A 27,839-nucleotide genomic window follows, 5' to 3' on the forward strand; every position below is an offset into this window, starting at 1 on the left:
AATTTTGCCTAAGCTTCATCTCACTCCTGGATTTCTGAAATAACCTCCTAAATGGTCTCCCTGCCTCCAGTCTTGGCCACTTGAATTAATGCTCCACATGTTCACCAGAATAAATTTCCTAACGTTCTGATCACAGCACTTCAAATTTCCCATTAGCCATCACTTCTGGGAAGCCCTTCCTGAATCTCCAAGTCTGGATGAGGTGTCATTTCTGGGATATCATATTTCTTACACTGGATTGTTTATATCCCTTCCTTCTTCCATACAGACACACATAAGACCACGAACTTTTTGGCGCAGGGACTCTGAGTTACTCAAGTCTCTTATTGTTTCCTCAGCATGAGTATCTGCGTCCAGGGAACACAATATGCCAGGGAATAGTGGTAGCCACAAGATAAACATGTTGTATATTAATGGAGAGTCCATTTTACTCTCCTATCTGGGGAAATACACTTTTACATTAAAGCAGACGCTGCCCCTCCCTCCTGTTTCATTGTTTTACTAACTTACAGTTCCTATTTCAAGGCCTGTGGGATACCGTGGGGTTATAAAAATGCACTAGAGTACTCTGCAACTATGTATCTAAACGAGAAACAGTATTTATACTTAGTGGCACCAGGCTGCAGGGGGCGCCACTGACATATACAGAGGGGGGTTCAACGTGCCCGGGGGTTCTAGGTCGTCGGACGCACCAGAAACTGTCCCACAGGCCGTTCGGTCAGTCTCTATCCTGAGGAAAAGTCAAGGGTTTGAGTTGCTTCCTTTTATTGATCTTAGAGGCTGGGAAGTAGAACTCCGCTAGGAGTCGGTCCAGTGAGGATAAGCCCCCGCGCCCGCTCCCCGAGAGGCCCGGCACTTCCGGCCCCCAGTCTACGCCACACTCGAGCCCCGGGGTCGCCCAGGCGAACTGCACCCCGCGCCGCTTCGCAGCCAGACCCGGGGCTTCCAGGAACCCGGGCTCCACCCCGAGGCCCCGCCCCGTGACGCGAGGTCCCTCCCCTCGCTGCGCCCGCCCGATTCCAAGATGGCGGCAGTGATTCCTGCCCGGCTGTCGGGACGGCGGTGACGCCGGGGGCCAGAAGCCCAGGTATGTGGGGTGGGGATGTTGGAGTGAGAAACCCAGGAGAAAGGTTCGGGCGGCCGGAAGGGTGAGAAGTTTGGGGCAAATGCAGGGGACGAGGCTTGAGCGGAGGGAGGAGGGGGAGGTCCCAGGTGGAAAGATGGACGGGGGCCGGGTGGGCTCAGATTGCAAGGTAGGGCAAACGCAAGAGGCGATTTGGGGTGGGGGAATGCTGGGCTTTAACCCCAATGCAAGCGTTGACCACGCCCCTCCAGGAGAGCCCGCCCAGGTACCCACGGCCCTCTCTGCCCCAGCCCTTCCTCTCCCCATTTCACTTCTGCAAGCAACTCTCCCTCTAGCTTCCCGCCCCCTTCCCCCTCTCGGACTGGGGAAAGGTACAAAAGGTGGAGCACGCCACCCCCACTCTACTCTGCGCTGCGCTCCAGGGCTGTTTGCTTGCAGCTCCCAGGTGGTCACGCTCCCTGCTCCGAGGCACGTGAAGAACGGAAAAGAGCTTGTCTCCTACCCCGCCCTGGGCTCTCCTGAGGCCACTCGAGACGGTCCCGATATGACTGCTTCGCCCCCTGAACGGTTCTCGGTTTGGGGGAAGACATTGACTCTATTTGCCGCCGTGTCCTCACTCCCCAAATAGGTCTGTCCTGTTGGGGTGGGAGGGGGGAGTAGTGATTAAGTCCGAGCCTGACACTGTCACTCCAGTTGTAGCCAGAGGGTGAGACCTGGGATCTAACATCTCCTGCTTCTTCCCTTTTCTTTCCAACCACTTTCCCTCACTTCCCCTGCTGGAAACAGCCTTCACCTTGGTGCAGTTCGCTGTCCTCTGTGGGTGGCTGGTTCTCAGTGACCACTTTTGTTCCAGCTGGTTCCAGTGCTGGATGGAGGGAGCCTTTCTCTGCCCTCTGTGACCTTTCCAATTTTAAATAATGCCTCATATCTTTGCTCCTCCGGAACCTCCTGGAGCCCCCAGGCCCCATAAGAAGACAGCTTGAATCTAGGTGAGTTTTTCTTTTGCTCTAAGATTGGAAGGGGGAGTTCTCCAGAGACGACTCTGAATGGACAAGGGACTTGAATGATGTAAGCGTTCCTGGGGGTGGAAACTGAGAGTAGATGGTGGGAGTGGTTTAGGGGGAGGGGTGGAGTATAGTGAAACTTGGGCTGGAAGTGACAGGTGGAAGGGCTACTGGTGGTTACATTTTTTTTTGCCTGGGTGCTCTCTTGTATAACTGTTCTCTGCTTCTTTCTCCTCTTTGCCCTGCCCCTTCTTGTCGCGCTACCACCACCTTCATCCCTACCTGCTGATCTCTACTGGCTTCTTGCTCTCTTCCTACCCACCCCCAGAATCTCCACCCCTTCCCCCATTCCATCTCAGGATGTTGCGAAGGCTGCTGGAGCGGCCCTGCACTCTGGCCCTGCTGGTGGGCTCCCAACTGGCTGTCATGATGTATCTGTCGCTGGGGGGCTTCCGAAGCCTCAGTGCTCTATTTGGCCGAGAGCAGGGGCCTACCTTTGACTATTCTCACCCCCATGATGTCTACAGTAACCTCAGTCACTTGCCTGGGGTCCCTGTTGCCCCAGGGGGCCCTCCAGCTCCTCAGGGTCTGCCCTACTGTCCAGAACGATCCCCTCTCTTAGGTGAGTCCAGAAGGAAGGAAGGAAGGGGTATGGGGACAGGGAGGCTTGGGCATCCATGGGGAGGTGGGAGTGGGACTCAGAACAAGAGGTTAATGTAATCGGAAGGTAGGCTGGGTAGCGTAGACTCTGCATTCAGAGTTTAGACTGGGCTCTTGGTTTGGGCCACAACTTTCTATTGCCTGACCATTTACGGACTCTTCCTGCCACAGGCTAGGAATTGTTTCCGTTGTAGATGAACCCTGGTTTAGTTAGTTGGAAGTCCTTCTGTTCTCTCTACCCACCCACCCTCAACTGTAGCTTTCAACCCTGTGAAGCAAGAGAAATTTATGGAACCCTATAATAAGAAGGTAGGCGGGGTAAGGAGCCTACACCTTCCAGGCTTTGCAAAGCTGTCCTGATGATGGTGAACCCAATGGTTGTGAGATTTCTGAGTGAGCCCTGAGGAGAACTGAGCCCCAGATCAAGACTACCAGAAGTGCTCCCAGGCCCTGGTGTTCCTGTTTTTCCTCCTTGTCCCTCTAATCCCTGACCTTGCCATCCCCTCCCGACAGTGGGTCCTGTGATGGTGTCCTTTAGCCCAGTGCCTTCGCTGGCAGAGATTGTGGAGAGGAATCCCCGGGTGGAACCAGGGGGCCGGTACCACCCGGCAGGGTGTGAGCCCCGCTCTCGAACAGCCATCATTGTGCCCCACCGTGCCCGGGAGCACCACCTGCGCCTGCTGCTCTACCACCTGCACCCCTTCCTGCAGCGCCAGCAGCTTGCGTATGGCATCTATGTTATCCACCAGGTACCCGTAATCCCCAGCTCACCCTGACTTTCTTTCTTGTAAGGAAGGCTCAAGCAAACACCACTCCACTCTCATCTAAGGGGTCCCTGGACTAATTTTAAGAGGGCCAGACTGTTGAACAAAGGGAAGCACTGTTGGCACTGCTCTGCCAAAATTGTTAGTCCTATACTTCTCCTTGTTCTTTTTAGGGTATTCCTACTCTCCTTTATACTCCTTGATGATTTTTCCTTTATTCGGTGGCTTGTGCAATGAAAAACACAAATTTGGGATTGGACAGTTCTGGGCTTAAATTCTAGTTTTCTGATATTTGTTATATGTGTGACCTTGAATAAGTTACTTAACCTCTTAAAATAAAGCAAGTAGCAACAGATAAGTAATATACCACCTGTTTCACATTTGTGTTGGTTGTTAGGATTAAATGCTAAATAGCAGCATGTTAAGTAATGGACACATGTTGATGCTCAAGAAAAATTTTGTTGAATGACTAAATGAAAAAGATATTTTGCCTCTTAATTCTCCTTACCCTGCACCCCACTTTGATTTCCCCCTTCACTTTTATATTTTAGCCCCCTTTTTCCCCATGCTACTTATAGACATAGGGCTGGTCTCCTTCCCTTATTTTCTAGGCTGGAAATGGAACATTTAACAGGGCAAAGCTGCTGAATGTTGGAGTGCGGGAGGCCCTGCGTGATGAGGAGTGGGACTGCCTCTTCCTGCATGATGTGGACCTGCTGCCAGAGAATGACCACAATCTGTATGTGTGTGATCCGCGGGGGCCCCGGCACGTCGCTGTCGCCATGAACAAGTTTGGATACAGGTAGAGAGCAGGGGAGGAAGGTACTGGAAATCATCATCCAATGGAAAGAGGAAAACCAAGGAGATTGTGGATAGGGATATCTCCCCTGAAAACTTGTGGAATCTAAGGATCTTTCTCTCCCCAGCCTCCCGTACCCCCAGTACTTTGGGGGAGTCTCAGCACTCACTCCTGACCAGTACCTGAAGATGAACGGTTTCCCCAACGAATACTGGGGCTGGGGCGGTGAGGATGATGACATTGCTACCAGGTCAGACTTTCTGCCATCACTTCCTTCCCTACCCTAGCCTGGCTCCCTTTGCTCTAAGACCACCCCTGGCCATAGCCCTTCAACAGTGCCCTGTAGGTCCCCTGAGCCCATGCCTTTTCCTTAGTCTTTTCAGTCTACCCATGTCAGGTTTTACATGCTGCTGTTCCCCATTCTGTCCTCTTTCAGTCTACTGGAACTTAGTTAGGTTCTTAGAAGAGGAGAGAAGATCAATAGGAAATAGCTTCATGGGATTCCATAGCTGAAAAGGGGCCTAGAGACAGCTTAGTCCCTCCTTCTGCTAGGGTTGCATCCAGACCATTTCCCTGTGAGGATGGGGAGGGGTTGTTTCTGTTCCATATATCCCAGAATCACTTTTAAAAAAAAAAATCATTGGGATGATGCCAGCTTCTTTTTTCACATATGACGCATTCTGACCTTCACCTTCAGCTGGCCCAATTTCTTACTTGTGGTATGAACATTTGGGCTGGGTATGTTGGACCCAATGTCTTCCCTCCCCCTTGTATCTTCTGGGATGACATTTCTGAATTCTCATCCTCCATATTTGTGTAAAGCATCCAGCAAACCCTAAATGTACATATTCTTTCAGTACCTTCCCCAGACCATATTCACTCCTTGCTTTTGTGTCAGAGTTGGGATTCTCTCCAGGTCCTGATTTCCTGATTCTACCCTTTTTGACAAGAGGCCACAATTCTAAATAAGAGTTGCTGGGCTAGTATCTGTAACTCCCAGTCTTGTCCTATCCTTTTGACAAAATGGGCTGTCTCCCTGTCCTTTCCAGACCACAAAGGCAGCTCCTGGAAGCCATTTAGAAAAACAAAAATGGGAAGTACAAACCTTCCTTTGCCAGTTGTTTAAACACCCCAGGGTTCCTGATACTAGGACCCTGAGGATTTGGATATATCCAGCTTATACATACTCTTTAGCCATTTCCTTCTTTCTGCTTGACTTTATCCTCACTCCAGTACCTGGCACTTTTTTGCCTAACTAATAGTTGTTCTTTGTGAGTGGAAACATGTAGTCCCTTCCTTGTTGGCCTTAGCTCTTCTTATTCACCTGTCAGCAGCTTTCCTCCAATCTGATCCTCCAAGATCCCCCTCACTTTTCCTGTAGGGTACGCCTGGCTGGGATGAAGATCTCTCGTCCTCCCACATCTGTGGGACACTATAAGATGGTAAAGCATCGAGGAGATAAAGGCAACGAGGAAAATCCCCACAGGTAGGAAGGGAAAACTGCCTGGGAATTGTTACAGATCTTCAGGATTCTGTATCCATAGCCAGGAAACTCTATAAAGGTCCCTAGATTCTTGGCTGTTCCTTTCTGGGTCTTAGTATCCAACCTCTAACCCTCAGATTTGACCTGCTGGTCCGTACTCAGAATTCTTGGACGCAAGATGGAATGAACTCACTGACATATCGATTGCTGGCTCGAGAACTAGGCCCTCTGTATACCAACATCACAGCAGACATTGGGACTGACCCTCGTGGTCCACGGGCCCCTTCTGGTCCCCGTTACCCACCTGGTTCCTCCCAGGCCTTCCGTCAAGAGATGCTGCAGCGCCAGCCCCCAATCAGGCCTGGCCCTCCACCTACTGCCAACCACACAGCCCCTCATGGTTCACACTGACTCCCTCCTCCCCACTTTAATCATGAAGCTGAATCAAAGGGGTTGTATTATCCCCACCCTCAGCTCCTCATGCTCTTTTAGAGGGTTATGGGGGACCTGAACTCTAGAGCTATGTTGGGGGGCAGGGGCCTCTCACTGCTGGACTGGAGCTGGGCTCCTCTAGACCTGGGGGTCCCTCTTTCTAGGGCCGCCTGCCAGGGCTTATGACTGTGAATCCTTGATGTCATGATTTTACGTGTTGACTCCTGGGAGCCCCATGCCCCTGGGGTAGGAGCAGGGCTGGATCCCAAGCCTCTTCCTCTTTCATGGAGAGAAGAGTGATCTAGCTTCTCCAGGGCCTCCTGTGAATATTTATTCTATTTATGGTTCCCAGGAAGTGTGTTTGGTGAAGGAAGCCCCTCCCTGGGCACTTTCTGCCAGTGCTGGAGTAACTGCCTCTCCTGGACCTGGCTAAGGGGGCTAGAATTTTGATATATTTTCTAATAAAGGACTTTGTCTTGCCTCTGCTCCTGCTTTCTGCATCCCAGGCAGCCATTACCTGTCTTTGCCCCTTACAACCATATGCCTACAGGTGATAGAACAGCCAGACCAAGCCAAATTCTAGCAACTTTTATTTTCATGGGTGGGAGACTCCCCGCCAGCAGGGGCAGGAGGAGATGGGAGTTAGGAATCAGCTGTTGGGTTCTGTGCTCAGGGCTCGGACTGCTGCTTGGCGCCCACTCTCTATACAGTCATTGACAGCAACCCCCTCATAGGAGGCTCCAGCCAGAGTCAGTGGCAGCCTTTGAGCAGCCAAGAATTGGGAAGCTGATTCTGGAAGGAAATGAGTATTATAGCTGGGGGTCTGATCTGTTTGGCCCTCCTCAACCCAGCTGTTTTCCCAGCTTACCCAGTTTTTGCCAGTGGCCTAGCATATACTGGGGGATGCAATTCTGGGGAGAGAGAGCAGGAGATACAGGGAAAGGTTTATTATTGGTTCTCAAGCCTCTGGTGGGCATACAGTGACAAGTATACCAGTTCCTCTGCCTCCAATGGGGGAGCTGAGGGGAGTTTATCCTATCTCACCTTGTGTAAATGGACCAAACAGTGACTTGGTGGCTCCTTTAGTCCTAATTGTGTAGCAGCTGCTGCTTGTGCCTGCTCTTGGAACAGCTCCTGAGATAAGACGGAGCCACTGGCCTCCAGCATCTGTAGCCAGGAACCTCCCAGCATCACCTAGGAAGAATGTAGCATTGACCAGCCTGGCCTTGCCTACTTTGGGACACAGGAACTCTTTGGAAGCCCCCACTAAGCAAAGCTTTTTCCTCTCACAGTCACTCTGAGGCCAGGAGGGCTCCCATCCTGCTCAGGGAAAGCAACTGAGTCATACACGATTCCCAGGACGGCTGGGTCTTCTGAGGATGGCACCAAATGTCCAAATCCCTGGAGAGAAGAGATTTGGGTCAGCAGGGAAGAGCTTCAGCTGAGCCCATGTCTCCTTCTTACCTTCTTCCTCACACCTGAACAGGCAGACGAGCTCCTCGGTACTGCAGATTCACCACAGCAACAGACACAGCAGTGATGGTCTTCAGGGCATGAGCCAGAGGTGCAGCCTCAGCAGGGAGCAGCTCACTGAGCACTGGAGGAGATTAGGCACAGGCCTGGTTCAGGGAGGCATGCACATGACAAGTTCATCAACCCTCTAGGATTAAAATTCATAGGGATGACCAGTTCAGGGGTAAGGTGTGCTCCTGGCCCAGGAAGGTACAGCTATTGCCTCACCCAGGATGGGAAGGGGAAGGGGTTACTTCATTTACCTGAAGCAGGAACAGCACTTATAACATGGTCAGCCTCCAGGCTGCTGTCTCCTAGAGACACCTGAGAGGATGGAAATATTTGAGGGACACAGAAATAGGAATTTTATGGGTGAAGCAAGACTTTTGCTGCCTCACCTTCAACTTCCAGGCATTCAAATAGAAGGGGTGGCAGGAGAGACTGAGTGCTAACTTGTGATGAAGTGATTGAGTGACTGTATTGTCTGCACAAAAATCACTCCCCTGCATACACCAGGAGGTGGGCCAGGCAGAGGCCAGTATGTGTGGCCACTCTGAAATGTTTAGTGGAGCAGAGTTGTTGCTTCCCCTATTCCTGAGCCATTTATAAGCACTACTTCTATTCATAAAATTAAGGAAGGTCCACAAATTAGGCTTAGGTACCTGAAGTGGCTAATATTTGTGTAACTCCAGTCCTGTCTGCCCTGGTTAAACCACTTAAGCAAAAATGGAAATACTGAGACCCAGGTTTATTACTGTCCAGGGGGCTCCCCTACCTTCCAGCGACCATCTGTCTGGAGGCTGAGTCCAGAGACTGGCTGGCCTCTGAGAACACTGACCCCCCTACTAGTCAGGTAGGTGTCAAGGGCCTGGGGCAACATCTCCATCCCTCCTCGGAGTGACCATTGGCTCCAGCGCTCAGCCCGTGCCTGTCGAATTAGGGCTGAGTCAGGCTGTGGACTCCGCCCTGCAGAGGAGGAAACAAAGTCATCATCAAGCTAGCATCCCTTGCTCTGGCAGTCCTTAATATCCTCACCCCTTGAACCAATCCCCCTTACCTGCCCCCAGTAGCAGCCCCAGTAGTATGGAACGATGGGTTTGTTCAGCTTGGAAGAGACTAGGAAAGCAGGACCTGATGCTGAGCTCACGGCTGTTGCCTGCAAACACTCCACGGCAGAGACTGTCCATGGCTAGAGATGCAACCTTAAGGGTGAGACTGGGACTGAGAGGCCAAGGAAAAAGCTACACTGACTGATCTCTGCCCCTGCCTGGTAGGGAGTAGGGCTTGGTCAGGATATGGGTTGGAAAGCACTCCCACTAACAGAAGGATGGGAAAAAAGTGCAGGCATTTACTTCCAACATTAGGTTGGAATTCCTAGGGATTCCTAGGGATAATGAAGAGAAGAGGGCATTCCCAAATAATATGGAAGAGCCCCTAGGTGACAGATTTGAGTAGGGGGCTCTGTAACTGGTTAAGGAGAGGAGGGGTGGGGCCTCTGGGCAGTGTCACCTCAGGTCCAAGGCGTCGCTGGGCAAAGCTGTGCACAGTCTCATCAGCCTCTTTGCCCCGGGGCTTTGTCAACTCCCTCAGCCCAGCCCAGAACAGAGGTTTGGAGAAGGGGGGTGAAGGGCGGAGTAGCCCCCTGCATGGAGGAAGGCATAGTGAGCCAGGCGCTCCTTATTTACCTCCTCAGCTCCAGGGGGTCATTTCCATTCATTTAGTCCCCTTATGCTGAGAGGGCTGACAGGGAGAGGTGGAAATGGGAGGGATTTGACAATAGGGACCAAAGTACAAGGATGTGCAGTAAGGAAGTGGTGGTGTTACCTGAGGCCAGTGGGCAGGGCGTACAGGACACCTCCTACATACAGGAACCTGTTCTGGGCAGCTGGATGGTCTCCCTTGACAGGCAACACTTCTGAGTCCAAGCCAAGCTCAGAAACCTGCTCTCCACGAGCCCTCAGGAAGAGGAAAAACTAAGGAGAGGACTGAACCACCAAATATACTCCCCTCAACTCTACTCCCTAGTAAAAGATTCTTCCGAGGCACTCCACAAGCCTCTCACCATAAGTAGTGTCCGGGCTCCCAGGGCTCCCGCCGGCCGAATTCCCCGCGGTCCAAGTTCAAAGACAGCACCATCTGGCCCTCGGACTGAGTGGATCCAGCCTCCTAGACGCTTGCTGCCCTCCACCAGGACCACCTGAAGGACAGGAGGGAGACACTGAAGCACTGCCTATAGGTGCGGGACAAGAAGCCCGGAGAAGGATCCCGCGGGCCAGGATCCTGCCTTTGCTGGAAACAGGAAAAGAGGTGGGAATCCCTTTAAAGGAGGCTCCCTCTGGCGCCGGTAGGGCACTCACCTTGGGGGGATAGGGAGCCCGACTCAGGTGGTAACTGGCGGCCAAACCGCTGATGCCTCCGCCCAGCACGACCACGGTCCGGCTCATTGGGAAACCTACGGGAACGGGGGCGATACTGACAGGCCGAGGGGCACTCTGCTCCCCAGAAGCCCTTCCGGTTTCGCAGTCCACCCTCGCCCCCTCACTGCTTTAGGGCACACTAAGGCACGGCGCGCGGGGATGGGCTGGTGAAACAGAGAAGTTCCCGTCCAGGGGACTCACGCAGAAGAGGTGGGGAGGGACGTAAGAAAACGAAGGTAAAGGAGGAGATAGGGGAGTCTTAGCCCCAACACCCCGCCCGCGCTTCGCTGGGAGGCGGATAAGGGACACACCCACGCTATCTGCCCTCACAAGACTCTCGAGAACCGGCCGGCAGCAAGGGTTCTGAGGCGCTCTCCTTTTACCAAATGCTTCAGGTGCGCACTCCCGCCTCCAACCTTACTGATCTCTCCGACTCCCCGTCCATTCTATTCTCGCGGCACGCGCGTGACCCTGTTTTTCCTGCTTCTGGATTGGTGGGTTCTGGAAGGCCCCGGATCACATTCACCAATGAAAACACTGAACTGGTAGTGACTCTCCCAGCAGAGGCGGAAAGACGGTGGCTGTGAAAAGCTACTCCGTGGAGTTGAAATTTAACTGGTTCTTTGCCAAGTTGGAGTGAGCAGCTATATCTGGCACTGCCCTCCCCGGGGCCCGGGCGGCGAGAGCTGAATCTTTCCGTTAGCCTTCCCCAGTTCAAGCTTCCCAGGCCCAACTAGGGTGAGAACTCCGGAGGGACGGCCCCCATGAGCTTTGACTGTAGGGAGAAGAGACAGGGACACAAGAGGCCGGTCCGCGGGGAAGCGGCTCCATAAACAGCTCCTTGATGTTAGCAACAGGCCGGGCCTACGGGAGCCAGGGCCGCCCAGCAACGTACCCAGTGTTTGTCAACAGGGGTCCTGGGTGCCTCGCCCTCGGGGGGCAGTCCCCGTCGCCGGCAATACCCGACCTTTCAGTTCCCGCATTTCTGTTCCAGGCCTTCCTGCAGCTTCACGAGTCTCAAGTTTGTCTTCCCTCCTTTCCTCCCCAAACCTTCGCTGCTTGGGCACATGTTGGCATCATGTCGTGCCTCCGTACCTCCGGCTTTAAGAGCGCCCCCATCTGTTCAGAGAGGGAACTGGAGCCAAGTTCTTTATCCCCAGCACCCAAGCATGAATACAAATAAGGACATCACTTTTTCTTAATAAATTTATTCACAAAAAGTGAGATTGCAGAGGGACTGGGGGCTGTAAACGGGCAGGAGCCTGGTGAACTCTGTACTGGGGCTGGGAGACAAGGGGGCCTCCAGGTGGAAGGGTACTTTTTAATAAAAAAAATAATAGGACCTACAACCACTCCTCCCCCCTCCCCGATTAAAAAGACACAAAAATAGACGTCTCTGAGGTAAATGGGGAGCCTGGGGCTTAAGGGTGTTGAAAGGGTTTCACAGGTGTTGGGGCTTAAAAGGGGATGTCACAGGCACCGGGGTGGCTCCTGCATCAGTTGGTAGAACAGCACGTAGCCCTCACTGGATGCCACCTGGTTTTCACTGACAGGGGAGACACTAGGAAGAACGGATATAGAAAAGGGGTGGTGATCAGTCCTATATACTCCCTCCTGCCCACTCAACCCCACAGTACCAAGGAAGAGATAGGGAGACCCCACATCTCCTTTTACCAGACACCCTGGGGCTTCGTAGAAGGGGAGGGTGTCGGGTGCGGTAGGAATGGGGCAGGAGATGGGTAAGAAATCATTCTTACCGAGAGTCATTGTAGACATGCCAACCAGTCTGGCACCGGCACAGTGCTGTGTAATGGCCGTAGTGGACGCTGCCCGAGTGGTTGCATAGGGCATACAGCTGGTATATGGGGCTTCCTGCAGGATTAGCGATGATCAAGTTGTACTCTCAGAGCTGTGTTCCCTTGCCTGGGACTCCTTAGGACTTTCCCCACCAGACTCACCGGCTTTGTCACTGGAAAAGTCCCCTAGGCTCAGTCGCTGCAATGGGAAGTCTACACCTACTGAACTTTTCTTGATGGAGCCACGGGAGGCAGAAAATCTATTCAGATCTAAGCCCTGGTTAAGGAGCATTTGGAAGGCAAAGGGCCTCTGAGGGGGACTGCAGCCCTGGATACTGTCCTCTTTCCCACCTCCCCCCAACACACTGGGAGCATGGTGGGGAAAGGTGGGGTGATAGTCTTTTCTTAAGGAGAACTCAATTCCCAAATGGCCAGCCTCTACCAACAGGAAAAAATGAGGGAAGAGAATGGATAGGAGCTATCCTAAGAGATATAAGAATTTGAAGATCAGGATATGGAGCACGAGGATTCGGGGGAATCTTTGTACTGTCAACTTTTTGGTACTTCGTGTTTTCTGTCGACATCGGTCACACACCTAAATAAATGTCAGATAGTGTTGGATTAATGTAGGTTAATCTCATTTGGCTTCTCTGACACCCTGACCCACATACAATTTACAATGTTCCCCATTATGTACGTATCCTCTGGGCCACTCCCTTTTGCCCTAGGAGTACTGGGTATTCCTGAGACTCCAACACAAACCCAGACATGTAAATACTAATCCCTATACCAAGGCATCATGCAACCTCTTTTACCCATATGGAGTCCCCCAGGTCTCCCACCCTTACTACATCCCTTGTGAACTCCCACATACTGGGGCATTCTCCGACTCTAGCTCTTCTTCCTTGGTGAAAAGGCTGAAACAATCCCGTAGAGACACCTTTCCCCCAGCAAATCCTTTCTGGTGGGAGAGGGGAAGGAAGGGTCAGCATGTCCTGAATTGCCTTCTCCAACTCTTTTCAATCAGCCCAGGCTTCAATCCTGCTCCAGTCACCCTCAGCATTCCCTCCCACACTCTGGGGTGGGCAGGGTTGGGTCATAGAGCCCGTGTCCCATCCACCCCTGGAATCCTCTGGAGTCCCACCTTGGGGATGGGCAGGGACAGGTCACAAAAAACCTCGAAGGTCGTGGAGCGATACCCACAAGCCTGGCACTTGAGGCAACTTTTCAACTGGCCCACAAACAGGTCTAGACAGAAGCAAAGGAGCAGGAGAAAAAGTCACTGTTGGATGCCTGAGGTGCTTTCTTGGATTCCCATCTCCCCTACCCCTTTGCCTGACCTTTCCCGCAACCAACCTCCTAACATTTTTCCCACCATTTCCACATTTTTACCATCCAGTCTTGTTCCTACACCCCCTTGATAGTTCCAGTTTTTTCTCCCAATTGTGCATTTCACACACACTAATTTTCCCCCAATGCTTTGCCCCACTCCATACCCACAATCTTGCTGTCCTCTCGCTCCAGGTAACGCTTCCACATTAGATTGGCTCGGTCATCATCACTACCACAAACCGAGGGGAATAGAGAGCACCCATGAGACAGCAGGAACACTGGGTGCTCCAACACCACTGAAATGATCCATAGAATCCTATGCCCCACCCAAGCCCCAGCTCGTTCCCTAAATTTCAGGGACAAGTCAAAGGAGTAAAGCTTCAGAGACCTTTCTGGGGAAATCCAAAATGAGAGGAGAAGAAAGGAATGTAAACAAGGGAAAAACATGCTGTCTTCCTTCACCTGACCTCAAACCCTTTACATTCCATGTATAAGGTCCCTTAGCATGGTGGCATCCCTACCCCTATCTTCTGCCTCCATCCATACCCCTCAGCCTCCCTCTTCTTCCTTCTCCCACTTCCTTCCCAAACCATTTTCCAAGCTAAAAGGTTTCCCTGGACCCTGCATCCTCAGCCTTGACTAGCTCAGTTCAGTGAAGGATAAATCTGCTGATAAACTATTGGGGAGAGGAGGGAGGGAGAGTGACTCTTACCTTAACTCAGGTTCTTCTAGCAGAGCCCCTCCTCGGCGGGGTGGAGAGGGGACTGGGTTGTTGGCTAGGATTGGGGGAGCCCGGCGGCCTCGTCGGTTGATTTCCAGATGTAGCCGCTCCATAAGGAGTTTTAGGAACTCTTGGGCATCCTGCTGGCTAGAGCCAGACAGAAAGTATTGGCAACGGAACCTCTCCTAGTCCACAAACATTACTCCTCCCCAGACATTGGTCCCCATTTCCTGGATGAACCAGGCTCAGAACAGTGCTGCCACAGTCCCAGCTTGGCCCTCCCCACAGACATGGCCAGAGAGAAATCTCATACTCTACAGTTCTCCCACCTGTATCCAGAGAAGGAGGGAACATATTTCTGGAAGACAGCTCGGAATCGAGTAGGATTCACAGCTTCACAGGAGTCAGGGTGCCACAGGGCACCAATCACATCTGCAAAGGCTATTGGGATAGGAGTAGGGAAGGAAAGCAAAGTTTAATGACTGGAAGAGGCAAGCAAGAGGAGGCTCAAAGGGTGGAAAGTAACCTCTAGGTAAGTAGACACTGGGAAAAAATGGGCACAACTGCCAGATTTACAGGTTGGGGCCCACCAGCACTGGCTGATGGGCCTGCAAGGGGCAGGGGAAAAGGGACCTGGAAAAAAGGGAAGAGGAGTTGCTATCCCACCTTCAGTGAGTTCTTGGGCTCGGCTCCCTCCAGGCACCTCTAGCCGGAAGTCTCTTCGCAGACAGAAGTCCCGAAGAGGCCGAGTGCTACTCAGACATTGTAGCACAGCATTCAGAAAGCACTAGGGAGCAGTAGAGACCCTGCCATTATCTCTCCAGTCCTGGAAGCCTTAGAAGAGCTTCAGTGTTCTCCTTCCACATCCCTTCCCCAAATCAGCCAGTCCCCCCAACACACCCCCATTCCCACTCCCAGAATTATTTTACATTCTTTTTGGAGAGGAAGGACAGAATGGCTCTCACCGTATTCCCCAGATTTCGAAGGCCAACATGACCAGAACCAAGAAGCAGTGTGTGATGAGCCTGGAAGGTCAGAATATAGTCAGCAGGTTCCCAGTCAAGCTGCTCACTGCCTCCCCCACCCCATACGTTCTTCATCTCCAAACTCTACCCTTTTTCCCTCACTGGGTGTTCTGGTTTCCCTACCTCAGTGGCCATGAGCAGTAAGCCCATCACAGCTGAGTGTACCACGGACTCAGCCATGGCTGTCCCACCTGTTCCCCACTTACTCCTCTGCCCAGCTAGCCGGCGTTGCAGTTCCTGGGGCAATTCCCCAAGCACTGGCATGGCTGCCCAGCCGCTCCCCACCCCCACCTTGCTGCCCCCAAGGCCCCCTCCTGCCCCCGTGGCCCCTTCTTGCACACTCTCCTGCTGGCTCCAACTGCAATCAGCCTAGCTCACTTAGCTCAGGAAATGGGCAACCACATTAGCTCAGATGTTCTGAGCCCGCCCTTCTTCAGCTCCAGAGATTAATTAGGCCTAGGCAGAGTCTGTGGAGAGAAGGTACAGCAAGGGAAAGGAAGGGCCTGGGGACCCAATGAAGAATTCCAAATAGTTGGGTTAATTCCCTGGGGACTAACTCTGTGTTGGGGAGTCACAGACAATCCAGAAAAGGGTCTATGAGGCTCAAGGGTACTTAAGCAAGGGAGAGGAGAGAGTCAAAACTGTTGTAATGAGGGGCTGAGAAATGAACTTGGGGAAAAGGGGGACAGGGAAACCATATGCTGGCAAGAAAGCTGAGAGCAAGGAGGATCATGAGCATGGAAGGCCACATGTGCTGGCAAGTCCTCACCATCTTGTCATCTGAGTAGAAAGCCTCAGAAGGCCGAGCCGGTATCACATGGAAGGAGCCACGGGAGGTAGGGGGCTCTGTCCGTATGCTGAGCAGGGTGGGGGGCCCTGAAAAACCCCCGAGGCGGCGGAGAGAGGTGCTGCGTCTTAAAGTGGGTGGCTCAGGCCGGAGTGCCAGGCGGCTAAGTGCAGCCCCCAGCTCTCCGACACCATGGTGCCCTCCCAAGGCAATCCCCAATGGGCGCAAATCCCCACTGCTCACAGACTTGGAACGGGCTAGGTTGGTCCGGGATGGCAGAGGCAGAGCCACAGCTGGGGATGGGGAGCCAGGCAGAGGAACCCCATGATCTGCCCGAAGGGGGCCTCTTGGACGAAGGCCTGAGGTCCGTCCCCGTCCCAACTCCAGTTTCTTTAGCCGATCATCAGAGGGACCTGGCCGGGGAGGCAGAGGTCGTAACATGGGGTTTGGCCCAGGAGCTGGGTTGCGGCGTTCCTTGCTGCGGGCCCGGGGAGCAAGTGGTAGCTTGGATACCACTCGGGGCTGGACATTAACAGGTGGCTCTCGGGTTCGGCCCAGGCGGTGCTCAGAAGCCTGGGGCATTATGTACACCACAGGCTGGACCTGGGAGGAGAAGAGATGGTCAACATTTGAGTATGGACAGAGATGGGCACCTAGGCTCCCATACTAGCTAGCCTATACATGTTCTGAGGGCAGGAACCATGTCTAGCATATCAGTCATTATAACCCCAGTACCTGGCATTGTGTTTGGCACATAGTAAATACTTAATATCTATTAAGTAAAGAAATGAATGAATTGACCCTTTCGATATGCCCCACCCCCTCCCTGAAGACTACAGCTTTACTGAAAAGCCAGTGATAGTTCCCATCTCTGCTGTCTTTATACTCTGTAAGGTCAGGACAAGGGCCCCCATACCTAGCTAGTGAAGTGGGAAGTGCCCCGGGTCACTTAGAACCTTTGGTCAAATGGGGGTGTGGATACAAGGATAACTGTCTCAAAGACAGTATTCCACCCTCAAAAACCTGTCCCTCCGCACTGCAAAGAAAGCAGACTAAACGGGTGACTTGTGATCCATTCCCTCCATACCACCCCTCCTCCCCGAGCTCTGACATGGGGGGCAGTGGGGTCGGGGTGGGGGACAGTGGTCGGGGATGGAAGACTAACAACTCCTTGACCCCTAATCTCTGCTTCTTTCCCACCCCAGCTGGGCTTTAGCCGGGTCCGCCCCTCTCGAGAGCAGAAAGGCCGAGGCCACTGATTGGCTACGGGGTCCGGCGGCATATTCCCCGCGGTCCAGGGATGCTGTCCCGCCAGCCCAATTCTCCCAAGCTCCGCTGGGCCCCACCGCGCCTCCGCCTTTGTGGGAGATCGTCCTCTTGGGTCTGGAGCAGCCTTCCTTTAGCAACCCCCACACCATATTGCCCCAGCCCGTACCTGTCCCCCGGTGAGGCAGCGGGGGAGGCCAGCCAGGGCCAGGCCCCAGCTCAGGGCCACCCCTTCCTACCCCCGTGCAGCCCCCCCGCGGGCCCGACTGCAGCTTTAGCTGCAGCTGTAGCCAAGACCGCTACCGCCGCAGGCGCCGCCGCCATCTTTGTTGGTCCCGCCCAGCGCCGGGCCACCGGCTTCACCGCCTCCCAGAGAGTCTGCGCAACCACACTCGTAACCCACCCGCCCGCATTCTTGGCGCTTGCGTGAACCCGCCCCCTTGGCTCCGCGGCGGACACCATGGAAACGCAGCCAGTGTTAGCATCTACGGTTCCCAATCCTGCCTAGAATGGTTTTTAAGCCACCGCTGCTGAGGTACAGGCGCGCTTCACCCCATCCTGTGGCCCAAAAGAATGTAGACTGACAATTGTAGTATGGCCTCCAGGCTTGCAGCACAGAGCCTGCCCAGACAGCAGAGGTGCGGATGGGGAAGCTGCAGGGCCTGTGTCCAGCCCGCAGACCAGTAGAGAAGTATCCAGCACTCAATATAGGGCTGGGAAGATCCCTGGAGGGCGGGGAGTGCAGGCGCTGCAAAACCATGCTTTAAGCTCTTTGCAGGCCAAAGCAGTAGGGGGAGGCATAGCTCATGGGTAAAGGACAAAGGCAGATCTCAGCAGCAGGGAGAACAGTCAGACTTCTCTTCATTCCGCAGTTCCTGACCAGAGCAGCCTTCATTTCCCCCCTCTCCCAAACTAATGTAGCAGGTCTTAGCCTGCTCACCTTCTGTCAGCAGACATCAATGAGAACCATAAGTCACTGGAGGAAGCAGCTTTTATTGATGGGTTGTCTTTACAAACCAAAAAGGTTGTACTACGTACCCACTTTGATTTACCCCCATCCCTCCAGGATCTCACATAGGTCCATCTGGAGAGGGGTTATACATTGCCTCTTGGTTTTCTAAGGGCCAAGTCTTTTCCTCTCCCTCTTCAGCCTCAGTTAGAAACTTAGTAGCCATGTATATTTTGCAGCAATACCTGCTGCAGCTACTTAGTAACAACTAGGGGTGGAAATGGGTCTGGGGTAGAAGTTAGGTGAGTAAGACCAGTGATGCACAGTAAAACAGGAACCTAGCCTATCAAAGGTCCCTCTGTCCTGCCCCAATGTCTTGACACTTCATGGATTGCATTTCTCTTTATGCTGGATCACGCCTTTCTGAATCAGATCCGGGATTTCCACCGCCAGCCATGGGCCCAGCTGCAATACAAAGGAGACCCTGTGAGAGTACTACCACCCAGTCAACACCTCCTGTCCCACAGGAAGCTCCTTCCTGCAGAGAGATTCTGCAGGAGCATACATAAAGGACAATAGTGTTATTTCTTGTTGACTCTCAGCTAATTTTCTTGTATTGCTCAAGGCCTAACTCCCCTCAAGTGTCAAATATGCCAAAACTTACCCCTAGAGCCATGAGATGAGCTAGTCCAAACTTGGGCACATTCCTGGCCCACAAAGGCTTGAAATGGTCGGTCAGGCATATTTTGCCACCCCTAGGAAAGGCAGGAGAGGAAGGTATTGGCATGTTAGGTTACCTTGGGAGCAGAAGAAGGCTACTAGAAATCAGAATTGAGAACAAGATCAGCTAAGTATTTTCCCCAGGAGTGAGAGAGGAAGGCCTAGAGCTCCTCTAGGTCAGCAGAACTCTGGGAAAATCTTCTGCCTCCCAGAGTTCTTCCCTAAGGCCTTCTTTGATCCTTTTCTAAGATGTTCTCTGACCCTTTCCCATCTTCTATTCAGTCATACCTGTACATCTTTGCTGTCTTTCCATCCAGTTCAGGGATTGCAATTTCTGGAGCAGTAGTGGGATATGTGATAGGAATCTGGAGGAATTATAAAATCTTAATAAAAGATAGGATTTAAAGGAACTAATCTAATCAGACATACATATTTCTTGGTTGAACTGAAATGTTCTGCATACTCCCCAAGCAACGTGGACACACCTGCATTATAAACATGAAGATGAGTAACTGTAATCTATGCTTGCTTCAAACCTTAGCTTTTCCTGTCCCAGTTTTAAAGTTCTCTTTGGTTCCTCCAAGAGAGGTTAGCTTGTTAGCAATCACCTAATTTCCCCCTTTCTACCAATCTCTACCTTTCCCACTCTATCACACTCACATCAAACTCGATGTCAAACTCATATTTGAGGAGGTCATGGATGTACCAGCATTTTCCAAACCACCTGTAACAAAGACCAAATCTCAGTCCAATTTGCCCATTCTTTTCATACTCAAATGACACCAGTCTGGGAGACAGTGTGGGATAGGGTTTGGGGAGTGGGAGTGGAAACATGAAACATGAGGCAGGGCAGTTCTAGCAATGGGGTCTGGGACACCAAATTGCTCAAGCCAGGTTAGAAAAGAGGGTGTATTTACCGAGTCCCTTCCTTGTTGGACTCCAGTCGGAACCAATCATTGTCTGCATTCTTGTTGTTCTCCACATACTAAAAGCAGAGAATGAGGTCTTTGAGGGGGAGCTGGCATCAAGGGCAGTCCCCCTTCCCTCAAAAGAAAAAAAACATGATTACTTTTTCTCTTAGTATGTTTATCAAACTTTTCTGATATAAGCAAGGCTGAAGACAAAGCCACACTGGTAAGCAGGGCACTTGCCCAGAGCAGATGTCTTGCTGATTTTGCCTTCTGAATTTACTTTAGATTACCTCTCCATTGTCACCACAAATGCCTAGGTTAGATCATTTTTCTTTTGCTTGGATTAATAACAGCCTCCTAGCTTATCTCCTACCTTCAGTCTTATCCCTCTCAATTCTATTTTCTTCTCTACTGTCACTGTGATTGATGAAAACCGAAATCTGATGATTTTATTCCTTACCTTAAAATCCGTTAAAGGCATCCAAGACAAAAATCATATTTCTCCACCTCATCTACACTCCCTGCCTCTTATTTGATGCTCTATAGCAATTCTGAACTACTTGTGTTTCTTCATACAAAACATGCAGTTTCTAGCTTCTATGCCTTTGCTTTTGTTGTCCCTTTGTCTTGAATGTCCTTCACCTTCCCTTATGTTTTATCAGGTTACTCTCTAAGTCTCAGCTCAAGCACCACCACTTCCAGGAAGTCTTCCCTGACCAAGCCCAAGCTGGATTAGGTATATCTCCTCTAAGCTTTCAAAGCATCCTAGCCATTTCTCTCTCTCTCTTTTTTACTTAAACAGTACATTATAAAGATCTGTTTCTGTCTGTCTACCTCAGTAGACTCCACCTTAGTCAACACTGTATCCCTTCCCTAGGTACCAGGTGCACAATAAGTGTTTTTGTTTGTTTGAGTGAATGAATACATGTGGTAGGAGAGCTAATTGCCTTTGGAGTTGACAAGACCACTGCACAGAAGACAAACTACTTCTCTTCCCACAGAAGAGAGATTAGCTGAGAAGATGCCTCATTTAGTCAAGATAAAGAGAAAGCCTGTCCGAAGTTTAGTCAAGCTATAGGAATATTAAAGCCATCCTGGTTTGCTCGACTATACTTTAGACAGGCTTCTCTCTAACTCCAGGAACCCTGACTTCCTTCTCCACCCCCGCCTGTAGGCTATCCTGGCTCCTGAGATGTTCCTAACTAGGTCGTTACTTTTCTCCCTCTTTCCTCCCTCCGGGCTCCTACATTCTCCAGGTGGCCTAATTACCCCAATGGAAAACATTCTGAACCAGGTGGTCCTAATTGCAACCTAAGTAAATCACTCACCCATCTCAATAATCAAACACCCCATTCCCTCCCCAACCACCACCGCCACCAACACCCTCCAACCCACTCCCAGCCCTTAAAAAACTTGCGGTCCTTTGTTTCCTCGGAGTTGAGTTCTACTCTCTCTCCCCTACCACAGTAGCTATGAATAGTCATGCTTGTCTCTTCCACATTGTCCGGGGCAGTTTTTTCTTTGACATCGGAACCATCAACTAATTGGATTTTCAGGCCTAACGTGCGTTCCTTCCTCAGAAAGAGGGAAGTAAAAAGCAGAGAGGTGCAGACGTGGACATAGAACCCCGAGAAATCCTTTAACCACCTTCCCTACTACCCAGGAGAAAAACGCCTGGAACCGGAGAGACACGTCACCTTCCGGTGGAGCGTAACCCTAAAAAAACTGTTGCTTTCAACCAGAAGGTCTGGCAGCATTGTACCTCTAACCCAAGTTTTTTATCCCTTCTCCCATCCATTCCTCCTCAGCCTCCGCAACCTCACAGTAACTTTCTATAAATTTGGGGATTAAATTTAAAAACCGGAAGCGGCTTCCACACGGAGCGTATTTCTGAGGACACCGGATTACCGCAACCCTTTTGCAACCCTATACATTGCAGAAGCATAACTGACCCGGATAAGAGATTGATATTCTTCCTTAAGTCGCTGCACCCACAACTCCCGATCTCGGGGTCCGGCGCTAGTCTTTAGCACAGGGATCTCTGACACGACGCGCCGAGTAACCTCATCCGCCATCTTGAACTGGGGCGCAAAAGAAACGCGGAAGTGGTCTGCCAGCTGCTAACACTTAGGACGCCGCCATCTTTACTATGGGAAGAAGGGGGCTTGGGCTGCCTTAAAACTTCTGTGAATGGGATCCTTATTTTTCTTGTAGCGAAGACAGAGTTGTCACCCTGCTTGTGGGTGCAAAGGGAAGAACAGAGGAGGAACGGATTTCTTTCTTGAATATGGCACCTAATTAAACACACCGCATACTTCTCAGAGGGTGACTTCTGCTCATGCTCAGAGAAGTAATCTCAGAAAACCTTTCGGGACACTTACATAAACTTGGCGAGCTGTTAGAATTGCAGGTTGAATTTAGACACCTTTCCGAGCACTCTTTACCTTAAATGTGAGGTTCGTAAGTTTCCGCTTGGAAGAAGCTTCCTTTGGTTTCACGTAGTCCAACTGTGGTAGCAGGGACCAAATTCATTCATCCAACAGAAGAATATTGAACTCCTGGTAATTGTTAGAAACGTGGAGAATTAAAGTATAATATACAATCCCTGCTATGAAGAATCAACACTTTCTAATTAGGGAAGTCTTAATAGTGTCAAAGGAGTTTAGAAGTCACAAAAGAGTTGCCTCAGTCTAGCCTAGAATAGGCACTCATTGACTGAATCCTAGACATTTTTCGGTCTGGACTTAACCATTTAGGAAAGAATCATGGCTCTGTATCCCTGGTGCATGTCGTAGGTACCCAGTAATCCTTTTGCGGAATTTTGTATCTTCCAGTTGTTTTTCAATTTAAACGGATTATTTTAATTTTGGCCCTAATTTACATATCCTACTGTTGTAAATGGAATTTTTTCTTGATTTCCTTTTCAGATTGTTCACTACTAGTATATAGAAACACCATCAATTTTTATGTGTTCATCTGGTACCCTGCTACTTTGCTGAATTTGTTCACTGGTTCGAATAGCTTTGTTGGGTATTTTCCTACCATTTTTAAATTGCCTTTTTCTTGATCTGGTGCTCACCTTGTTACTGCAACCCTGAGAAAGATGCTTGTGCCAGATTTTGCTTTTTGTTAAAAAATTCTGTAGGGGGACAGAACCTAGGAGTGTCTCACTCCACATCTTGGTGATGTCACTCCCTGATAATTGTTCCTGACTTTAGGGGGAAAAGCATTCACTTTTTCTCTATTATGTATGATGTTAGCTATAGGTTTTCATAAATGCTCATTATCAGGTTCAGGAAGTTCCTTTCTATTCCTACTTTGTTGAGGGTTTTTTGCTTTTGTTTTTGTTTTATCATAAATGGGTGCTGGATTTTGTATTGATTGAGATGAGTGTGTTTTTTGTCCTTTATTGCCATGTGTGCCAGTTTGGATATATTATGTCCCTCAAAAAGTCAGGTTCTTTAATCTAATCTTGTGGCGGCAGTTTTATTAGTCTTTTGATTATGGTGGAAACTTTTGATTGTTTCCATGGAGAGGTGACTCACCCAACCGTGAGTGATACTTTTGATTAGATTATTTCCACGGAGGTGTGGCCCCACCCATTCAGGGTGGGCCTTGATTAGTTCAGTGGAGTATTTAAGAGAGAAGCTGAGAGCCCACACAGACACAGATGTTAGCTGATGCTTAGAGGTGAACGGAGATGCAGACAGAAGGATATTCAGAGATGCTAAGCTAAGAGAGGAAACCCAGAGTTTGCCAGGAGAATCTAAGAGAGGACTCCCAGATGCTTAGAGAGGAAATGTCCTGGGAGAAAGAAGCAAGGATGTAGAGTTGCTGAGAGAGAGGAGCAAAGACAGAGCCCAGAGACATTTTGGTGAAAGCCATTTTGAAACACAACCCGGGAGCAAAGGACTAGTGGATGCCAGCCATGTACCTTCCCAGCTAACAGACATGTTCTGAACGTCATTGACCATTCTTCAGTGAAGGTATCCTCTTACTGATGCTTTAGTTTGGACACTCTTATGGCCTTAGATCTGAAAATTTGTAACCAAATAAACCTCCTTTATAAAATTCAGTTTACTTCTGGTATTTTGCATAATGGCAGCTCTAGCAAACCAGAACAGATTTTGGTACCAGAGAAGTGGGGTGCTGCTGAGTTTGCAAATACCAAACATATTGGAACAGCTTTTTAAATGGACAAAGGGAAGATTCTGGAAGAATTGTGAGGACCTTGATAGAAAAGGCCTAGATTTATTTGAAGAAACTGTTGGTAGAAGTATGGACTCTAAAGATACTTCTGATGAGGCCTTAAATAGATAAGATAAATGTGTCATTGCCAACTGGAAGAAAGGCAATCCTTGTTTTAAAGTGGCAGAGAATTTGGCAAAATTAAGGCCTGTTGTCGGATGGAAGGCAGAATTTGAAAGCGATGAGCTGGGATACTTAGCTGAGGAGAGTTCAAAACTAAATCAGGAAAATGCAGCCTGGCTTCTCCTTGCAGCTTATAGTAAAGTGTGAGAGGAAAGAGATAAGCTAAGAATTGAACTCTTGGGTATAAAGAAACCAAAAATTGATGGTCTGGAAAACTCTGGGCTTCCAGAAAGTGAAATCTCAGAGGCTACAGCCCCACCTGAGAATTTAACTAAAAATAGAACCCAACCACCACTTCAGTACAAGCCAGGATTGGAGAAGAAATTATCCAGAAAGGATTTGTGGGAAGTCCTATTGTCTGATGGTTTTGACCCCTGTATGCTGCATGCCAAGCCAACAGATATTTTGCGAGATCTGTATAAACAGAACCACTTCCAGGCTGGACTAAAAGAGACAGAAAAGGGACAGATGGAAGGAAAAATTTCTTCAGAGAAGGCAGACTTTGAAATCCAAGGTCTGAAGCCAAGAAATCTTGGGCAAGAAGAGCAGAGCAACCCATGCACATGGAAAGGGTGAGTTTGCCTGGGAGGCAGAGGGTGGACCTTCTGCCTTGATGCTCAGGAAGAGTGCTGCTGCCTCAGGCCTCAGAGAGGGTGGAGCACATTCCCTGGGGATTGAGGAGAGCTGGGCCACCACCCCACTGTTTGAAGAGGGGAGAGCCTTTGCCCTGGAGATGAAGAGTTTGAGTGGCGCCCTGATGCTTGAGGAGGGTGGGACTGAGAAGAAGGTGGTATCCCCGACTCATGGATATGCTGGAGCACTCACCCCAGTGTTTTGGAGAGAAAAGGGCTGTGGCAAAGGCCCTTGGAAAGTGTTGGACTCCTGCTTTCTCAAGCCCCAAGGAAAAAACATCATTCCGTAGATGACTGCCACACTGTGAAGTCTAATGAAGTTTGCCCTGCGGGTTTAAGGAACTGTTTTGGACCTTTGACTCCTGTTTTCCTTTCAGTTTTTCCCTAGGGCAGTGGGAATGCTTATCCTATGACTGTTTCTCCTTTTATTTTGGCAGCAGATAACTTGTTCTGAGTTTCACAGGTCCACAGCCAGAGGAGAATGTAAGAACTTTGTACTTACCTATATTGTGATGAAATGAATGTATTTTTGCATTTGCAAAGAACATGTCTTTTTGGGGTCTAGCGGGTGGAATGAGCCAGTTTGGATATATTATGCCCCTAAAAAGTCATGTTCTATTAATGCAATCTTATTAAAGATTTAATTGTTTTATTAGTCTTTTTAAAGAGACTAATAAGTTTTATTAGTCTTTTTTAAAAATTCAGTTTTATTGAGATATATTCACATACTGTACAATCATCCATGGTGTACAATCAGCTGTTCACAAGACCATCATACAGTTGTGCCTTCATCACCCCAATCCATTTTTGAACATTTTCTTTACACCATAAAGAATAAAAATAAGAATTAGAACAAACAAACAAAAAGAACACCTGAATCACACACACCCCATCCTACCCTATTCATTTAGTCCCTGTCCCCATTTTTCTACTCATCCATCAATTAGTCTTTTGGTTAGGGTGGAAATTTTTGATTGAGTGTTTCCATGAAGACATGACTCACCCAACTGTGGGTAATACTTTTGATAGATTATTTCCATGGAGGTGTGGCCCTGCCCATTCAGGGTGGGTCTTGATTAGTTCAGTGGAGTACTTAAGAGAGAAGCTAAGAGCTGGTACAGACCCAGATGCTTGCTGATGCTTAGAGATGCTTGGAGATGCAGACAGAAGGATATTCAGAGATGCTAAGCTAAGAGATGGAGCCCAGAGTTTGCCCAGGAGAATCTAAGAGAGGACTCCTAGACAGTTAGAGAGAAAGCCACTGGAATCAGAAGCTGAAAGCAATGCAACCGAGGAGCAAAGGACCAGCAGACACTGGCCATGTGCCTTCCCAGTTAACAGACGTGTTCTGAATGTCATTGGCCATTCTTCAATGAAGGTATCATCTTGTTGATGCCTTCGTTTGGACACTTTTATGGCCTTTCAACTGTAAATTTTTAACCAAATAAACCCTTTATAAAAGTCAATCCATTTCTGGTATTTTGCATAACAGCTGCTCTAGCAAACCAGAACACCATGTTATATCTCTTTCATGAAAAGTGTGAGACATGATAAGTTCAACACAAAGCTTTGTAATATTCACTAGAGAGCTCTTTCCTAGGAGAAATAAAGATTTATTCCCTTTAGGGTATTGACACTGTGGTGTGGTAGAGAAAGCAGATATTTGGAATGAAGCTTTGAGATTTGTCTTAAGACTTTGGAGAATTACTTTACCTATGTGAACCACATCTTTTCACCTATAAAAGGAGACTAATAATGCTTATGGGGTTGTTGTAACTATATGCAACATCTCTTCATTATGGCAGTAGTTTTCAAACTTTTTTATAGTGGAGCCAGGTTTGCAAACAAAATCTTACTTGACATCTCAAAACACAAAAGTGATATATGCAGTGCTGCTCTGGTACAAGTGCAGGCAGTAGACCTCTATCTCTGAGAATATATCCCCTATGGTAACCACTCATCATGTGGGGAACCAAGCTTTTCATGTCACTTAGACCATGTCTGGGGCGGTGGCCTGGAACGCTGGGTCACAAGCCTTCATGGAATGCCGTGTAGGCATGCCCTGTAAAGATGTGTGTCTTGTGACTATGACAGCAGCTTTAACCATTGACCCCAGATTGTTCCTTCTTATCCGCAGCAGGATGTAAAGATTAATATCTGAGAGACCCTGAATGCTTTTGATCACGTAGCGTAGTCTAGCTTTGTGTAACGAATAAATAACTGGAGCACAGGTGCATCAGCACCCACTTGGCACATGATGCTGTGGGTCCCCTGCTCCCTTAAATCTTAACTTTGTGTCTGTGTCTCATTTCAGCGTTGCCCTGTCAGCAACATCATCACGCTTGTTTAATTGTTTCGATAGACTGGAAACTCAATCAAGGTGGGCACTCTTCTAGTTTGCTAATGCTGCTGATTATGCAAAATACCAGAAATGGATTGGCTTTTATAAAGGGGGTTTATTTGGTTACAAAGTTGGAGTCTTAAGACCATAAAGTGTCCAAAGTAACACAACAATAGGGTACCTGCACTGGAGAAAGCCACTGGTGTCCGGAAAACCTCTGTTACCTCTGAAGGCATGTGGCTGGAGTCAGCGTGCTCCCAGGTTGTGTTTCAAAATTGCATTCTCCTGCAGGGGTATTCGCCTACCCCACCTCCATGGTTGCTAACATGACCACAGACATAGGGGACTGGTGGTTTGATGGGTTGAGCCCTCTACCATAAGTTTTACCCTTGGGAAGACGGTTGCTGCAAAGGAGAGGCTAGGCCTCCCTGTATTTGTGCCTAAGAGTCTCCTCCTGAATGCCTCTTTGTTGCTCAGATGTGGCCCTCTCTCTCCGGCTAAGCCAACTTGAAAGGTGAAATCACTGCCCTCCCCCCTATGTGGGATCAGACACCCAGGGAAGTGAATCTCCCTGGCAACGTGGAATATGACTCCCGGGGAGGAATGTAGACCCGGCATCGTGGGATGGAGAACATCTTCTTGACCAAAAGGGGGATGTGAAAGGAAATGAAATAAGCTTCAGTGGCAGAGAGATTCCAAAACGAGCCGAGAGATCACTCTGGTGGGCACTCTTACGCACACTTTAGACAACCTTTTTTAGGTTCTAAAGAATTGGGGTAGCTGGTGGTGGATACCTGAAACTATTAAACTGCAACCCAGAACCCATGAATCTC

The 27,839-nt window shown here is 49.8% G+C and overlaps 4 protein-coding genes across 18 annotated transcripts; 1 reads left to right on the forward strand and 3 right to left on the reverse strand.

The window, feature by feature from the left end:
- The first annotated feature begins 958 nt into the window (after positions 1 to 958).
- Positions 959 to 8,471, forward strand: B4GALT3 (beta-1,4-galactosyltransferase 3). Of its 5 annotated transcripts, none has more exons than XM_037825531.1 (8): positions 959 to 1,087; positions 1,938 to 2,073; positions 2,417 to 2,710; positions 3,262 to 3,497; positions 4,124 to 4,314; positions 4,439 to 4,561; positions 5,693 to 5,797; positions 5,932 to 6,711. In XM_037825531.1, exons 3-8 carry the CDS (start codon positions 2,449 to 2,451, stop codon positions 6,203 to 6,205), a joined length of 1,191 nt encoding a protein of 396 aa, XP_037681459.1. In that variant the 5' UTR covers positions 959 to 1,087; positions 1,938 to 2,073; positions 2,417 to 2,448; the 3' UTR covers positions 6,206 to 6,711. The 5 variants fall into 5 exon arrangements, with proteins under 5 accessions (XP_037681459.1, XP_037681461.1, XP_037681460.1 ...); XM_037825532.1 differs by lacking the exon at positions 959 to 1,087 and adding an exon at positions 1,247 to 1,712; XM_037825533.1 differs by lacking the exons at positions 959 to 1,087; positions 5,932 to 6,711 and adding an exon at positions 7,519 to 8,471 and having other exon boundaries at positions 1,244 to 2,073.
- Positions 6,799 to 11,234, reverse strand: PPOX (protoporphyrinogen oxidase). Of its 7 annotated transcripts, none has more exons than XM_037825525.1 (13): positions 11,051 to 11,234; positions 10,096 to 10,190; positions 9,801 to 9,935; positions 9,563 to 9,678; positions 9,248 to 9,380; positions 8,796 to 8,940; positions 8,514 to 8,704; positions 8,002 to 8,062; positions 7,705 to 7,823; positions 7,517 to 7,627; positions 7,271 to 7,420; positions 7,095 to 7,137; positions 6,799 to 7,018 (listed from the first exon to the last, which is right to left on the reverse strand). In XM_037825525.1, exons 2-13 carry the CDS (start codon positions 10,180 to 10,182, stop codon positions 6,876 to 6,878), a joined length of 1,434 nt encoding a protein of 477 aa, XP_037681453.1. In that variant the 5' UTR covers positions 10,183 to 10,190; positions 11,051 to 11,234; the 3' UTR covers positions 6,799 to 6,875. The 7 variants fall into 7 exon arrangements, with proteins under 7 accessions (XP_037681453.1, XP_037681452.1, XP_037681451.1 ...); XM_037825524.1 differs by lacking the exon at positions 11,051 to 11,234 and adding an exon at positions 10,539 to 10,989; XM_037825523.1 differs by lacking the exon at positions 11,051 to 11,234 and adding an exon at positions 10,467 to 10,988.
- A 113-nt stretch (positions 11,235 to 11,347) lies between these two features.
- Positions 11,348 to 17,440, reverse strand: USP21 (ubiquitin specific peptidase 21). Of its 3 annotated transcripts, none has more exons than XM_037825522.1 (13): positions 17,252 to 17,440; positions 16,060 to 16,419; positions 14,970 to 15,029; positions 14,671 to 14,791; positions 14,334 to 14,445; positions 13,996 to 14,151; positions 13,448 to 13,512; positions 13,096 to 13,199; positions 12,826 to 12,912; positions 12,468 to 12,546; positions 12,114 to 12,221; positions 11,913 to 12,027; positions 11,348 to 11,716 (listed from the first exon to the last, which is right to left on the reverse strand). In XM_037825522.1, the coding sequence occupies exons 2-13, from the start codon at positions 16,396 to 16,398 to the stop codon at positions 11,626 to 11,628; spliced, it is 1,437 nt and encodes a 478-aa protein (XP_037681450.1). In that variant the 5' UTR covers positions 16,399 to 16,419; positions 17,252 to 17,440; the 3' UTR covers positions 11,348 to 11,625. The 3 variants fall into 3 exon arrangements, with proteins under 3 accessions (XP_037681450.1, XP_037681448.1, XP_037681449.1); XM_037825520.1 differs by having other exon boundaries at positions 15,799 to 16,419; XM_037825521.1 differs by lacking the exon at positions 12,826 to 12,912 and having other exon boundaries at positions 15,799 to 16,419.
- A 615-nt stretch (positions 17,441 to 18,055) lies between these two features.
- Positions 18,056 to 21,929, reverse strand: UFC1 (ubiquitin-fold modifier conjugating enzyme 1). Of its 3 annotated transcripts, none has more exons than XM_037813365.1 (6): positions 21,615 to 21,929; positions 19,669 to 19,736; positions 19,412 to 19,475; positions 19,040 to 19,116; positions 18,696 to 18,786; positions 18,056 to 18,496 (listed from the first exon to the last, which is right to left on the reverse strand). In XM_037813365.1, exons 1-6 carry the CDS (start codon positions 21,735 to 21,737, stop codon positions 18,416 to 18,418), a joined length of 504 nt encoding a protein of 167 aa, XP_037669293.1. In that variant the 5' UTR covers positions 21,738 to 21,929; the 3' UTR covers positions 18,056 to 18,415. The 3 variants fall into 3 exon arrangements, with proteins under 3 accessions (XP_037669293.1, XP_037669300.1, XP_037669304.1); XM_037813372.1 differs by lacking the exon at positions 21,615 to 21,929 and adding an exon at positions 21,425 to 21,475; XM_037813376.1 differs by lacking the exon at positions 21,615 to 21,929 and adding an exon at positions 20,123 to 20,994.
- Between the last annotated feature and the right edge of the window lie 5,910 nt (positions 21,930 to 27,839).

The sequence above is a fragment of the Choloepus didactylus genome, chromosome 2 (genome assembly GCF_015220235.1).
Source record: "Choloepus didactylus isolate mChoDid1 chromosome 2, mChoDid1.pri, whole genome shotgun sequence".
NCBI classification, from domain to species: Eukaryota; Metazoa; Chordata; class Mammalia; order Pilosa; family Megalonychidae; genus Choloepus; species Choloepus didactylus.